Genomic DNA, 16,363 nt, shown 5'->3' on the forward strand with positions numbered 1-16,363 from the left:
GGTTTTTGTCAAGCCACTCCTCCAGCGTCGATGGACCATGGCAAAGCCGTATCGGAGCTTGTGGACTCTAGTATACTTTTCAAACACGACGGGCTCTGGGCATTCTGAACGCGGGCCATTTTGTTCTGGGCGTCGGCCGAGCCATTATATTCTGAGAAGTTGGCTTGATTCAGGACGAAGTATGGCCCAGGAGGGGCAGACGTGAGCCTGTCCATTCGGGAGCCGAGGTTGGATCTATCCTCGTCTGGCATCTCCTCCACAGCGGTTCCAACATGGGTGGCCCTGAGCTGGCATTGCCCGACGGAGTCCCTGAAGGGCTTAGGTGTCCACGCAGCGTCAACGTGCCTCCAGAGTTTCAATCAAAGGTTCGCGTGACACTATGTAGGAAAAATTGGTGTGTGTGTTACTGGCGTGGCCGTCCCAATTTGTGTTTCATTTTGCAGAAATTTACCACTACTCTTAGTTACTTTTAAACAACTCCTACCTTGCTGCAGCTCAGCACCGTGCTACAGAACACAGTGCAATGCCCATCGGAGAACTCCACTGTGGAAGTAGGGTGATGGTTCAGAGTCTAGTCCGCCACGCGGGGGTGAGAGGAGATACCACTTCAGCCTGCTCTGCCTAGGGTCAGTGCGTAGGTCCAAACTTGAAACGTGAAGGGCTTTTTTTCTCTCCAGCCCTGTTGAAGGGTCTTGGCTCGAAACGTTGACTGTGCTCTTTTCCATAGATGTTGCTGACCTGTTCAGTTCCTCAGAATTTTGTATGTGAAGGTGAGTCCTTCACAAGTCAAGGTAAACTGAGACTGTTTTCAAATCACTTACCAGGAATTACAGCACTTGAAATTTAACCCAGCTTTTCTTCCAGTGTGAAAACCTCCACATCATCTTTGTTGTAATTTATAATTACACATTGGTGTCCCTAAATGGTCTGATTTTCTTTTTCCTAGCTGTTGATTGTGGAACACCAGCACCCATACCAAATGCGTGGTCTTTACGTGTCAGAGAGACGACTTACGGAACTGAAATCCAATACCGTTGCAGGACTGGTTTTGTGAGAGGAGGAGGAAATGGCACAATGATTTGTTCCGAGACGGGTCAGTGGGAAGGAGCGCATTTCAATTGTTCAGGTAACAATGACGACTTGCTAAAGAGGAGCAGGATTGTCAGGATTGTCGTACGCACGTTGTTTCTACAGTAATCTCCGGTTTACCCCCTGTACCATGGGGTGACCGCATAGATGAGTGTGAAAATGGTGCAGGGGACAGGGTTTCAAGTTGTTGGATCATTGGAACCTTCTCTGGGGAAGGGGGTGACCTGTACAAGAGGGAGGGGTTGCACCTGAACTGGAGGGGAACAGTATCCCAGCTGATAGTTTTGCTGATGCTTCTCGGGAGAGTTTAAACTAGTTTTGCAGGGGCCTGGAAACCAGAGCAGAAGGTCAGTAAGTGTAGGGTAGAACAGGAAGGTAGATGTCAGGGAAAGTATTGATAGGCAAAATTGAAATAACAAGTATGATGGGCCAGACAGTTTGAAGTGTGTATATTTCAATGCTAGGGATATTATGGGTAAGGGGGATGAGCTTAAGAGCATGGATCAGTGATGTTGTGGCCATTACTGAAACTTGGTTCAGAGAGGGGCAGGAATGGGTGATTAATGTACCAGGTTTTTGAAGAGGAGGTAAAAGGTGTGGGGGGGGGGTGGTTGGAGGTGCACTTCTAATCAGAGACAATATCACAGGGAAACATAACGGTAGGGTCAGACACTGAGTGCATTTGGTGGAACTCAGGAATAGGAAGGGTACAATCACATTGATGGGATTGTACTACAGACCCCCTAATTACCACCCCCCCCAGGACAGTGAGGAACAGATATGTAATCAGATTAAGGAACTGTGTAAAAATAATAGGGTTGTTGCCATGGGGAATTTCAATTGCCCTAATATAAACTGGGATCTTCTTAGTCTAAAGGGTTTAGATGGGGCTGAATTTGTTAAGTGTATCCAGGAAGGTTTTTTCAATCGATATATGGACTGTTCAACAAGAGGAGAGGCCATTCTGGGCCTGGTGTTATTTAATGAGCCTGGCCAGGTGACTGGTCTTTCAGTGGGTGAGCAGTTAGGGAACAGTGACCACAACTCCTTAACTTTCAGGACAGCTATAGGTATGGATAAGTACGGCCCTTGTGGGAGAGTTTTAAATTGGAGTAGAGCAAATTACGAAGGCATTATGCAGGAACTAAGAAGTGTTAATTAGGCAGGTCCACGTCAGTCATAGGGACCGTGCTTGAGGATCAATTGCACAGAGTGCAGGAAAGCTATGTTCCTGTTAGAAGGGAGGATGGTGATGGAAAGATAAGGGAACCTTGGATGTCCAGAGAGGTGATGAATTTAGTCAAGAAGAAAAAGGAAAAGTATGTAAAGCTTCGGAAGTTTGAGTCAAAGGAAACACATGAAGAGTAGAAAGGAGCCAGAAAAGGACTGGAAAAGGGAATTAGGAAAGGCAGGAGAGGCCATGAAAAGTCCTTGGTGAGAAGGATTGAGATGAATCCAAAGGCATTCTATCCATGCTTCCAGAAAGAGGATAACTGGGGAGAGGATGGGAACACTGAAGGATAAGGTGGGGGTGGGGGAGGGGGAGCATTTGCCTGGATGCAGATAATGTGAGTGAGGTACTTAATTAGTACTTTGCTTCAGTACTGAAAGGATATAAAGGACCAGGAGATAAGTGCTGAGTGTATAAATACTTTAGGGCGTTCAGAGGTCAAGGAGGAGGAAGAGTTGGACCTCCTAAGGAGTATTAAGCTGGATAAGTACCCAGGGCCTGATGGGAGTTACCCCAGGTTATTGAAAGAGGCAAGAGATGAGATTGCTGGTCTCTTGACCAGTATCTTCGTGTCCACTCTAGTCACAGGCAAGGTTCTGGAGGACTGGCAACTGGCTAATGTAGTACCTCTATTTAAGAAGGGAACAAGGGAAAGTCCTGGGAACTATAGACTGGTGAGTGTCACGTCAGTTGTAGGGAAATTGCTGGAGAAAATTCTTCTGGATAGGACATATTAGCACTTGGAAACCCTTGGTCTAACTAGGGAGAGCTAGCTTCACCTTGTGCGTGGCATGTCGTGCCTTACCAAATTGAATGAGTTTTTTGACAAGGTGATGAGAGAGGTGATTAGAGTAGGGCAATGAATGTTGTCTACATGGATTTTAGTAAGGCATTTAACAAAGTCCCTCATGGGAGGCTAATCCAGAAGATTAAGATGCTTGAGATCTGCGCCAAATTTGCTGTTTGGATTCAAAACTGGATTGTGCACAAAAGACAGAGGATTTGTTCGAGCTGGAGGCCTGTAATTACTGGAGTTTTGCAGGAATCTGTGCTGGGACCTCTGCTGTTTGTGATGCATATAAATGGCCTGAATGAAAATATAGATGGGTGGGTTAGTAAATTTGTGGAAGATACCAAGAATGGAGGGGTTGTGGATAGTGTAGCAGACTAGCAAAGAGTACAGAATGATGTAGATCAGTTGCAGATATGGGCAGAGGAATGGCAGATGGTGGCTAACCCAGATAAATACGAAGTGTTGCATCTCAGTATGACAAATGCGAGGAGACAGTACACTGTTAAGGGCAGTTTGTTCTTGAAAGTGACTAGGTCGATAAGGTGGTTAAAAAGGCGTATGAAATGCTTGTTTTTATTAGTTGAGGCATTGAGTTCAAAAGTCAGGAGGTTATGTTGTAACCTTGTATAACTCTGGTTAGGCCAAATCTGGAGTATTGCATACAGTTCTGGTCACCCCAATATAGGAAGGATGTTAAGGCTTTGGAGAGGGTGCTGAAGAGGTTTACCAGGATGCTGCCTGGTATAGTGGGCACGTGCTATCACAAGACATTGGATAAACTTGGGTTGTTTTCTGTGGAGCTTCGGAGGCTGAGGGGAGATCTGATGGAGCTTTACAAGATTTTGAGAGGCATAGGTAGAGTGGACGGAGTATCTTTTTTCCCAGGGTTGAAATGTCTAATACCAGAGGACATGCATTGAAGGTGTGAGGGGGCTGGTTCAAAGGGGATATGAAGAGTAAGTTTTTGCTCAGAGAGTCGTGGATGCCTGGTATACGCTGCTGGTAGAAGCAAATACTGTACATTAGAGACTTTTAAGAGACGTTTAGATAGGCAGATGAATATGAGGAAGACGGAGGGATCTGGACTTTGTGTAGGTAGGAAGGGTTAGTGTTTGGGTGTTTTTGATTTGCTTTTTAGCTGGTTCAGCACAAGATTGTGGGCTGAATGGCCTGTTCCTGTGCTGTATTGTTCTATGTTCTATATTCTAGTAATCAACCATGGTAGATTTGATGTGCTTTTCATCTGGCTGGCCACTGAACCAGCAATGCCGACACAAGTATTTACCCGAGTATATTTGTGTTGCAGATTTTTTAAGATGTCAGATCTATACATTTCACCAATTTTAGTCTCTTGTACATTCTCATTTCAGCATGTGACACCAGCTCTACACTTTAAAATTTCCTTTCTAAATGTCTCCACCTCTTCTGCTCCAAGTAACTCCTTAAAGCCTAGCTCTTCAAAGTTCAAAGCAAATACATATATGTCTATATACAACCCTGAGATTCATTTTCCTGCAGGCATCCTCGGCAAATCTATAGAATAATAACTGTAACAGCATCAGTAAAGACCAAATAGAGTGTGGAAGACAACAAACTGCAAATATAAATAAATAGCAGTAAATATTGAGAACATGAAATAACAAGATAAAGAGTTCTTCAAATGAGCTCACTGGTTGTAGGAGCATCTCAGTGGATGAGAAGAGTGTGAAGTTATCCCCCTTTGTTCAAAAGCCTGATGGTTGAGGGGTAGTCACTGTTCCTGAAACTGGTGGTGCAAATCCTGAAGCTCTTGTATCTTCTACCTGATGGCAGCAGCGAGTAAAGAGCATGACCTGGGTGGTGAGAATCTCTGATAATGCATGCTGCTTTCCCATGACAGTGTTTCGTGCAGATGTGCTCAGTGGTTGGGAGGGCTTTAACCATGATGTGCTGGGCTGAATCCACTACCTTTTGAAGGATTTACTGTTCAAAGGCGTTGGTCTTTTCATACCAGGGTGTGATGCAGCCAGTCACCGTATTCTCCACTACACAGCTATGGAAGTTCATAAAAGTTTTAGACGTGATGCTGAATCTCTGCAGGCTCCTCAGGAAGTTGTGGCACTGCTGTGCTTTCTTTGCAATTGCACTTAGGTGCTGAGTCTAGGACGGGTCCCCTGATATGGTAACACCAAGGATTGTAAAGCTGCTAACCCTGTCCACCTCTGGCCCTCTGATGAGGACTGGCTCATGAGCCTCAGTTCCTTGGTCTTGCTGATTCTGAGTGAGAGGTTGTTGTGTAACACCACTCAGCCAAAGTTTCAATCTCCCTCCTGCATGCTGATTCATCCCACAACAGTGGTGAAGGTGAGAACACAGTTACCATTTAGAGAAAACTATCCTTCATCTGAGCTGTTCTTTTTGTCTCCAGCTTTTCTTTGTTTATATTTTTAGATTTTCAACACCCATGTGCTGTGTTTTTAATATTTCAGTAACATAATCATTTCTGTACATGTATATTGTTTGATTAAGCATTCTTGTTCTTTTAAATAATTAATTATAGGTTATATGTAAACATACATTAATTGCATACATCACCACACTACCATGTGATACATTGACAGTCCACCTAAAAGCAAAGACCATAAGATATAGGAGCAGAATTAGGCCATTTGGCCCATTGAGTCTGCTCCAGCATTCAATCCACTTTTCTTCCCTCCTCAGCCCCACTCCTTAGCATTCATGAAGAGTGAGTATTAGATGATAATAATCATTTTGAAAAACCAGAAATGACTGACTACATTGGAAAGATTGACAAGTTTGATTACACAATGAGTAATTGGCTCATGTGTACTGATCTGTTGGAACAGAATTTTGAAGCAAGTGAAATAACCAACAGGAAATGGGTGCCAATTTTGCTAAGGACATTAGTTCTAAAGACTCACAGTTTGCTTCGAAGTTTAACTGCTCCAACCAAACCTTCAGAAATGAGCTTGGCTGCCATTGCCAAAGTAATGTAGGAGGGCATTTAGAATCAAAGCAATTGGTGATTTCAGAACACTTTAGGTTTCATAAGCAGAATCAAAAGGAACGGGAGTCCAATTCAGTGCATGTGGCTGAAGTACAAAGATTGTCTGATCATTGTCAGTTCGGTAATGGGCTTACGGATACACTAAGAGATAAATTAGTTTGTGGAAACTTAAAATGGCTCACATACACCAAATAAATGTAGATTTAAAGGTGAAACCTGCAGAAAATGCAGCCCAGTATGTCAGATACAAAGAGTACGTTGGGCAGACAAAAATAAATGGACTGCTCAGGGAGAGAAAAAGAAAAAAATCAAGTTGCAGTTTCTAAAAGAGCACTAATCTCTATGCTGTTGATGAAAAATCTGATCGTGACGAGAGTGGCACAGGACTGTGTCGCCTCAAAATTTACAATGTGACAACTAACAAGGGGCGTCAATATGGCTTACACCAGAAGTGAACAGCAAATTAACTAAAATGGAATTGGACACTGGCTCAGCTGTTTCAGTTATGTCACAAAATGACTTTGAATGGCATTTCAAAGATACTGAACTGAAGCCTGCAGATATCAAACTAAGAACTTATACTGGAGAAAAGATAACTCCTGTGGGAATAACATTTGTCACAGTGAAATACAACAACCAACAAGCCACATTGAGTTTGTATGTGGTAAAAACAGAAGGCTAGCTTTGTGGGGACATGATTGGCTGAGACAACTACAAAATGATTGGAGATCCATCCATTATTTGCATGCCACATGAAGGCAAATTAGGAAAGGTACTGGATGAAGTCACAGCTGTCTTCGTGCCAAATGCCATTTACTGTTGTTGAACAGAGGACAGACAGTTGTTGATGGCAACCCCCTGTGCTCCGGTCAGCAAGCATATCGGACCAAGGAAAGACCATGCTGCGCAGAGGAATCGTGAAAGTGGTGAGAGCGGTGGTCTGACTTCAACAGTTTTTGTAGGCAAAATATCTGAGAAAGCTTCTGATATTTTGATCAGGCAATTACTTGCAATATGTGGCTTGGTTGTAAGGTGATAGAGAGCTCAAGGAGTTTCGGAAAGTTACAAGCATTTGGCTTTTGTGAGTATAAAGAACCAGAACCTATTCTGCGTAAGTTAAGGTTACTGCATGAACTTTGAGAGACAAACAGCTGCTCATAAAACTAGATGCACTTGGATGATTGGAAAGCCAAAAAGAAAGGAGTCAATGGAGATATGAAAACAGCGGATTCATCAGATGATGTTGTAGATGCAGAAACCAAGAGGAGAGATCAGATTGTAAAGGGAGCGATAAGAGAATAGTCCAGGGAACTAAATGGATATTCCCAGGATCAAGATGCACAAGCCAGAAGAAGAAAAAGGAGGGAAGAGATGTAAGAAAGAGAAAGAAAGGGATCAAAGTAAATCCAGAGAGAATAAAGAAGTGAAAGGTGTCCAGAGCTGTCAGGACCATTTTCTGCAGTCTCGGAGTCAACTCTTACAACAACCATGGAGAAAGCCCCAGACCTGAGATTGGTTCACAGCCAGAAGTCACACCTCCCCCTCCCCCTCCCCTCCTGCCAGTCAGTTACTGGGGTTCATCCCACTCCTCAGGAAGGAACAATGTGTGTGTGAATGGATTTTAGGTGAGTAGGGGGTTGCACAGGTCCAGACCCACCCTCTCGACATCCCCTTCCGGATCCAGCCCCATGGTGGGGTCCAAGACGGCTGGAGGAAGTTCTGTTGCAGTGAATGGCCAGACCAAGCTTCGATGCAAGGGATGCCCTTTCCGTGCTTCACGGCACGTGTTTGCTAGATGGCTGTTGACCCTACGGGAGGGTTCATCCGCCCTTTGACAGGTCTTGTTTTTCGTCCTGCAGGGTGTCTGGCCACCCTCCTCACCAGGCAAGCCTGCTGGGGGAGCCAGTTTAGTCGCCGACCACCTGACCATGCGACAGGTAGTACTGGGTTACATGGTACCAGTAGCACTCAGACCAGTGACCTGACCTGCAGGAAAAGATGCAGGAAAGATGATAACCCACAAGAGTAAGGAATCCTCCAAAGTGATTAAATCTTTAGCTATGAATGGGACAATTGAAAAATTTACTATGTTGTGATTGTCTGTGTACAGTAGTTGCATTATATAATCTACTGTGTATATAGCTGAGATGCATTCTATATTGAGTGAGCTTATTGAGGGAGGAATTTTGTGTATTTAATATTTCAAAAATATTTGAGTAATCTTGTATGTATATTTAATTAAGCTTTCTTGTTCATTTAGATAATTAAGGATTATATGTAAAATACATTAATTGCATATGTCATCACGTTACCATATGATACATGTGTGCCTCGCTAAAAGTAAGCTCAAAGTTTCAAAACATAACACCATGGAGTTAATGAAGGGTCTCGGCCTGCAACGTCGACTGCATCTCTTCCTAGAGATGCTGCCTGGCCTGCTGCGTTCACCAGCAACTTTTATGTGTGTTACCATGGAGTTAATTTTTCCAATAACTTTTCCTTAATTTAGTGTCAAGCTCTGGCTGTGGGATTCTGTTGGATTGGGCTGATTTGGTTTTAAGCTGAATTCATTGTCTGGATGTGCTAAAGGTGAAGGTTATACACATGGCCTTCAGTGTGGATATCTGAAAAAAACTGCAGATGTTGAAAATCTGAAAGAAAAACATAAAGTACTGGAAAAGCTCAGTGGGTCAGGCAGCACCTGTGGAAAGAAGAGTTAGCATTTTATGCCAGAGAACTGTGTCAGAACAATATGGCAGTATGCAAGCATAAACTGTAGTGAACAGAGTTGTTTCATACTCTTACTGACTGGTGGAACTCCGCAACAACAGAAGCGTTTGGTTGTGTGCAATGCAATTTGGTGAACAAGACTGCAAGTGTGTGATAATAGGAATAGCTGAAAGCTTTGTACATTTGTGTGAGAGTGAGGGAGACCTGTGGTTCAATCAATTTAAGCACCAGGCCGAATTGGAAAGGTCAGCTACAGGCTGAATCGAGGCAGCGGGGTCCAGGCCTCAAAGTGTATCGAAGTGACTGAACCTAATGCTTGGACGAAGATTTAAGCGCCAGGCCAGATTGTAAAGGTCAGGGTGTTGGGACGGGAGGCAAGTGCAAACAATACAAATTGTGCAAACAATAAAGGGAAGTAAATAGTTTTCTGAACTGAAGTCCACAGAGAGAGTCCATCCACGAACCCCTAGAAGGTCTATTTTTCCGTTGGAGGTGGCGGAAGTTACGGAGAATTATATGTTGGACCCGGAGGCTGGTGGGGTGGTAGATGAGGACAAGGCCGAGAAAGCAGGATCTCCCAGTAGCCACACATTTTAATTTCATGTCCCATTCCCGTTCTAATATGTCTATCTACGGCCTCCTCTACTGTAAAGATGAGGCCACACTCGGGTTGGAGGAACAACACCTTATATTCCGTCTGGGTAGCCTCCAACCTGATGGCATGAACATTGACTTCTCTAACTTCTGCTAATGCCCCAACTCCCCCTTGTACCCCATTCATTATTTATATATACACATATTCTTTTCCTCTCTCTCCTTTTTCTCCCTCTGTCTCTCTCACTATACCCCTTGCCCATCCTCTGGGATTTTCCCCCCTCCCCCTTGTCTTTCTTCCCAGACCTCCTGTCCCATGGTCCTTTCATATCCCTTTTGCCAATCACCTGTCCAGCTCTTGGCTCCATCCCTCCCCCTCCTGTCTTCTCCTATCATTTTGGATCTCCCCCTCCCCCTCCCACTTCCAAATCTCTTACTAGCTCTTCTTTCAGTTAGTCCTGACGAAGGGTCTCGGCCCGAAACGTCGACTGTACCTCTTCCTAGAGATGCTGCCTGGCCTGCTGCGTTCACCAGCAACTTTTATGTGTGTTGCATGAACCTTTAGTTCAGCTTGCTGCTCCACACTGCGCTGGACTAAGGGTTCGTGGATGGACTCTCTCTGTGGACTTCAGTTCAGAACACTATTTACTTCCCTTTATTGTTTGCACAATTTGTCTTTTTCCCTCTGCACATTTGTATTAGAAGGTCCTTTCTCCTGGGTTCTTTTGTGTTGCTTTGTTTCGTCACTGCCTGTTAGGAGACGAAACTCAAGGCTGTATAATGTATACATACTTTGATAATAAATGCACTTTGAACTTTACATTTGAACATTATGCTTCTTTATTAGAAGTTCTTAAAATGTTGTTTTAGTATGGGCAGCAGATGTTGATGTATGATTACACTATGCTAATAAAACAGTTCTTTGTTTATGCCTACAATAAGCTGCTATTGTTTGCCTTGGTATTTATAAATTGTTTGGAGTTTTGAATGGGGTTTTTATATTCCCTTTAAATAGGTGTCTATTTGTATTTTAATTAATTAGAATTTAATATGTTATGTCAAACTACCATGTCCAGGGGCATAGTAATATAGAAGATCTGTTACTGAGTTAGTAATTCGCACACCTAGACTAATGATCTTGGAATGTAAGTAAAAACTCATCATGGCAACTGAAGAATTTAAATTCAGTCAATAAGTTGAATAATAACACATTCATTAAAATAAGTGTGTAACACACACTGTAAGACAACTAGATTATTATAAAAATGACTTTAGTTTATTGATACATGCCCTTACCAAGTCTGGCCTACATGAAAAAATGTGACATTAAGTCACAACGATCTGGTTAACTTTCGGCTGTGCACTGAAATAACTGAAAGAACTACTCAGTTGTTCCAAAACATATGAACAGTTCAAAAAGGCTATTCACCACAACCCTGTCACTCTAGTGAGAGAGTGGTGATAAATGCTTGTGTTGTTGGGAAGGCCCAAACCAATGATGAATTACAGAAGGTTACTCTCTGAGCAATCAAGAGTTTAATATTACTCCCCATTGGAAATATAGAAGAGGAACTTCTGGTAAATGGCAGAAATTTAAAGTTACTGCTTGACATTTGTAGTTTGAACAGATGTGACAAAAGATAAGTAAAATTAATGTGAGTTCCTAGCAGACTTAGGAGAAATTATATTGGAGAATAATTAAATAGTAGAGAAGATAAAGATGCATGCTTCTGTTTTCCTGGAAGAAGATGCTGAAAACCTGCTGGAAACAGTGAAAGACTTCAGGTCCAGAGGCATGCTCTTGTGTCTCAATTACTAAACAAAAAACTAGTGGAATGAAATTATTGAGACTTAAAGGTAAAAACCTCCATGATCTGATGCACAGAATTCCACGGTTTAAAGGATGGGGCGATGGAGACAGTGGCTGCATTGATTATCAGCTTCCAAAAATCTAAAGGCATGAGGAGAATTCCCAGATAGTGGAAAGTAGGAAATGCAATCCCACAATGTAAAAAAGGAGAGAGAGAAAGAAAAGGCAAAGAACTATAGGTAATTAATTCTGACGTTACTGCTAGGAAAAATTGTTGGAATCTAGTAAGGAAATGAAAACAGGACACTTAGAAAATAATAAGAGGTTTGAACAGGATCAACATCAAGTTATATTTAATAAATCTGTAGGTATGTTTTATGGTATAATTTGCAGAGGTGGCACCTCCATGGCCTCCCCTCCTACCATGATGAGGCCACTCTCAGGTTGGAGGAGCAACACCTCATATTCCATTTGGGTAGCCTCCAACCTAATGGCATGAACATTGATTTCTCTAACTGCCAGTATTTTCTCCCCACTCCCCCTTCTCTCTTTTCCATCTGCCATTCTGGCTCCCCTCTTACCTTTTCCCTTATCCTCATCTGCCCATCACATCCCTTTGGTGCCCCTCCTCCTCCTCTTTCTCCCAAGGTCTACTGTCCTCTCCAATCAAATTTCTTCTTCAACGGTTTCAAAGGTACATTTAGTGTCAGAGAAATGTATATAACATGCATCCTGAAATGCTTTTTCTTCACAACCATCCATGAAAACCGAGGAGTGCCCCCAAAGAATGAATGACAGTTAAATGTTAGAACCCCCAGGTCCCCTCCATCCCACGCATAAGCAGCAGCAAGCAACAATCCCTCCTCCCCCCCCCGCCACTGACAAAAAAAAGCATTGGCACTCGCCGCCGAGCACCGTAGCGTGAGCAAAGCAACAGCAAAGACACAGGCTTGCAGTTATCCCAAAGACTTCCCATTTCACCCAGTATTCAACATGCCACAGGCTCTCTCTCTCCCTGATAAGGGAGAAAGAGGTGTTTCCATTTTCACAGTGAGCAGAGAGACATGACAAACAACTCGCTGGTTTATGAAGTTAGAAGTCCATTACGTTGCTTTTTCGAGCTCTGTGCCCAAAGATCTGGGCACACAGCAGTAGATATTCCGACTCCCCCGACAACACACGGGTCTCCAGCCGTGACACCAACCTTCGATCCGCCTGTCTCCAGAGCCCTGAGATCCTAGGCTTCCAAAGTCAAGCTGGACTCTTAGGACTTGGCGTGCCAAACAACAGCCAGTTAGGAAACCCTAAGAGAGGGTCCCTTTCTCGCAAAGAACCGTAGTCAGTGCGTAACTGCAGGTCAGGGTCTTTTTCTGTCCTTTACCTTTTCTGCCTATCACCTCCCAGATTCTTACTTCATCCCACTCCCGCTCCCACCTTCCCCCTCACCTGGTTTCACCTATCACCTGCCACTTAGTATTCCTTTACCTCACTCCACCTTCTTTCCGGTCCTCGTGAGGGGTCTCATTGTGAAACATTGACTGTTTATTCCCCAGCAGAGATGCTGCCTGACCTGCTGAATTCCTCCAGAATTTTCTGTGTTGCTCCTGGCAGCAACTATTGTCACAGCAGGAGAGTTCCACTCCACTGCATTGCTAGCTTTACTGTATAGTGATATTTTCTCCAAAACTATTAGTGAACAATATCGCTGTTTCAGACTGGGAGAAGTCTAGGATAACTCCATCAAGAATTCCTTTGCTCTTTGTTCTCTGTGCTGGTTTCCTTTCAGAGAACTTATGTTATTTTACATCTTATACAGTCTCCCAATTCTGTACTTACTTATTTTTATTAAATTCATTGAGAATAGGTCCTTCCAGCCCTTTGAGCCATGCTATCCAGCAAGTTTAATCCTAGCCTAATCACAGGACAACATACAATCACCAATTAGCCTACCATCTAGTATGTCTTTCTATTGTGGGAGGAAACCGGAACACCCAGAGGAAACCCAGGGAGAACGTACAAACTCCTACAGGCAGTGGCGGGAATTGAGCCGGGTTACTGGTACTATAAAGCATTGTGCTAACCACTACACTACTGTGCTGCCCATCCTCTGAATTCTGCACTGGATTTTATATCTACTGGTCCTGGATTTGGTCACACCAGGCAGGAAGAAGCTTCTCTAACTAACCTACTGAACTCTTCCATAACTTCATCTATCTTCAACTCGAACCTGATAGGTAGAGTCTCCCAGTTTTGAAACCTGTATTAACTTTAGGCAGCAGGGAATAATAGATATGAAAGTTGTGCCTGAAGCAGATTTGTGGCTGAAGTAGATTGCTGATGAAATTTGGGAAAGGGCTAGCACAGTTAAACCCTGTGCATTCACAGCATGACTGTGTAAACATCAACAACCAACATCCTCCACATGCAGCACCCTAGCTAATGTCTGCAGTGAAGGATTAGCAGATGCTGCTAAGAGTACACGCAGGAACCAGCAGGAAATTCCTTTGGGATCACAGTATTCTCCTGAGCCAGCTTCTGGAGGAGGTCTGATAGACATGATCCGTTCAAAAAGGTGATTCACCACAGCCTTGTCAGTCAAGTAAGGGGGAGGTGGTAAATGCTTGAATGAATGAGCTGCATTTATAGAGCACCTTTCTCTTCCCATTCACTAAATCTCCAAATGTTTTACTCAACATCTCTATTGCAGTGCTGGAAACATGACAGCTGTCTTGTGTGCATGCTGCTCCCAGAAACTGCAAGGTAATTATCATCGGATGTTTTTGTGATGTCGATTAGGGATGTATTATTAAGGACACAGGGGAGAACTCCCCAGTCTTCTTCAAGAGATTGCCATGGCATCTCTTATGTCTGAGACAGCAGACGTGGCCTGGGTTAAAAACGAATTGGATTAGCATGAGATCATTTCACAGGAATGTGCAAATAGGAAGAGGCCATTTGGTCAGCCATGCCCTTGGCTGTCAAAAGTGGAGAAATGGTAAGTCCCATTTAGCCCATAGCTTTCTAGGTTGTAGCTCTTCAAGTTGTATCTCATGTGATATACACCCAATCATGTGGCTCTCCCTCATGAGTATGAGACTAGATCTAGTTCTCAAGTCATTGGAATGGGATTCTGATGCTTAGAGAACAGTTGTACTTTGTTTCAAAAGATGTTTTAGGGAAATTTATGGGTTTATTCTGCAAGTAGGTCAGCAAGTTCAGGAGACCAAGTTTATTCACAATGCAATATTAAATGATCTTATTTAATTCATCTGCCCCAACTACCCAACACTGCTCCACCTTCTGGAAGAATACACGCTAGTTCAAAGTTCAGTTATGGCATAACTTGCTGGTAACAGTCCACTAGAACATCAGGAGATCCTGGAAACAGCAGTCTAGCTGTCTAATAAACATTGAGAGAGGAACAGGAACAATGGAGCAGAATAAATCAGGTTCCAAATGAGATAAAACGAGGGGAAGTGATGAGATTCTTTTTTTTATGCCATGGACCAATACCATTTAAGCAAGGGGTCCATGGACCCCAGGTTGTGAACCCCTGGACTAGATTCAGAGAGGTAAATGACTGAAAAATGGACAAGCTGATTATGTAAAATCTAACAACAAGAATGAGAGTTGACCAGCATTTACATTTTCACATTGTTGAAAAGTCATTAATAATTTAATTACCTGATTTAGCATTTTCTGTAGCTAATGGATAAATTCACTGATAAATATTGTGCCAGGGAGAGGCCATAGTGTTTGGGTGAAGCAGTAGAACCATTTTGATGCCCAGGAAGGTTGGGCCATTTCTCAGTTCCTGATCTTGCTCTCAGATTAATGATGGTGTGTGCTACAGCAGAATCTGGTGTATTATTGTAGTCATAGAGTTCTCAGCATAGAAACAGGCTCTTCAGCACACCACTTCTATGCCTGTCTGTACTAATCCCACTTGCCAGCATTAATACCATAGTTCTCTATGCCTGTTCATTCAAATGCCTCTTAAACATTGTTAATTGGACAGATGCACCACAAGGCTGTGAGCCTAGACCCCTGCTTTACTCTTTGTGCCTATGATTGTGTGGCTAAGTACAGCCCCAATGCCATACTTCAACCTGCTGATGACACTACGTTGTTAGCCGAAACCAAGGAGGTGACAAATCAGCATATAGAAGGGAGATTGGAAATCTGGCTGATTAGCGCCACAACAACAACTGCTCACTCAATGTCGGAAAAGCCAAAAGAGCTGATTACTGACTACAGGAGGTCCATGAAGCAGTTCTCATTAGGGGAATGGAGGTGGAGAGGGTCACTCGCTTTAAGTTCCTTGGACCTGTCCTGGGACTAGCACGTAAGTACCATCACAAAGGCAGTACAGCAGCACCGCTACTTTCCTAGAAGTTTGTGTAGATTTGGCACATTATCAAAAAGTTTGACAAATGTCCATAGATACCCAGTGGAGTGTATCCTAACTGGTTCCTTCACTGCCTGGTTTGGAAACACAAATGTTCAAAAATAGAAAAATGTACAGAAAGTAGTGGATATACACCGTTTCATCACGGGAAAAACCCTCCCCACCATTGAGCCCATTTATATTGGGTGGGGTGCCGGAAGTAAGGAACTCCACCATCTCTTCTCACTACTACCATGAGACAGAAGGTACAAGAGTCTTGGGTACCACACCACCAGGGTAAGGAACAGTTATTATCCTTCAGCACCAAGCTCCTGAACTGGTGTGGATAACTTCACCCACTGAACCTGAACGGACTCCACAATCTACAGACTCACTTCCAAGAACTCTACAACTTGAGACTCTACAACTCCGCACTTGTCTGACTTAAATTGTATCTGCCATTCCCTTTTCCACTTTCCCAAATACTTTATACTTTTTATTCTTCATTGGTAGATTCATGGAGGTTAATGAACTAGTAGCATTAACAATTTGCATTTGTATAGCAACTTTAGGATAGAATAATGTCATTGCACACTTCACAGAAATGTTTACTAACTAAATATGAGACTATTCCACACATGGTCACCATGCCCAAATGAAGTACGTTTAAGGGGCAACCTGAAGGAGTTTGAGGTGCAGAGGGTGTTAGGGATGAAACTGAG

At 43.3% G+C, this 16,363-nt stretch overlaps 1 protein-coding gene across 13 annotated transcripts in view; it reads left to right on the forward strand.

Moving 5' to 3' along the window:
* The window catches only part of susd1 (sushi domain containing 1), a 185,706-nt gene that overhangs the window by 94,008 nt on the left and 75,335 nt on the right, over positions 1-16,363 (forward strand). For all 13 annotated transcript variants that reach the window (XM_063048967.1, XM_063048972.1, XM_063048962.1 and 10 more), the window contains one exon: positions 947-1,126. In XM_063048967.1, coding sequence (XP_062905037.1) covers positions 947-1,126 — 180 coding nt within the window. The remainder of the gene's footprint in view (positions 1-946; positions 1,127-16,363) is intronic.

This window comes from Mobula hypostoma, chromosome 5 (assembly GCF_963921235.1).
Source record: "Mobula hypostoma chromosome 5, sMobHyp1.1, whole genome shotgun sequence".
In the NCBI taxonomy this organism is placed as follows: domain Eukaryota; kingdom Metazoa; phylum Chordata; class Chondrichthyes; order Myliobatiformes; family Myliobatidae; genus Mobula; species Mobula hypostoma.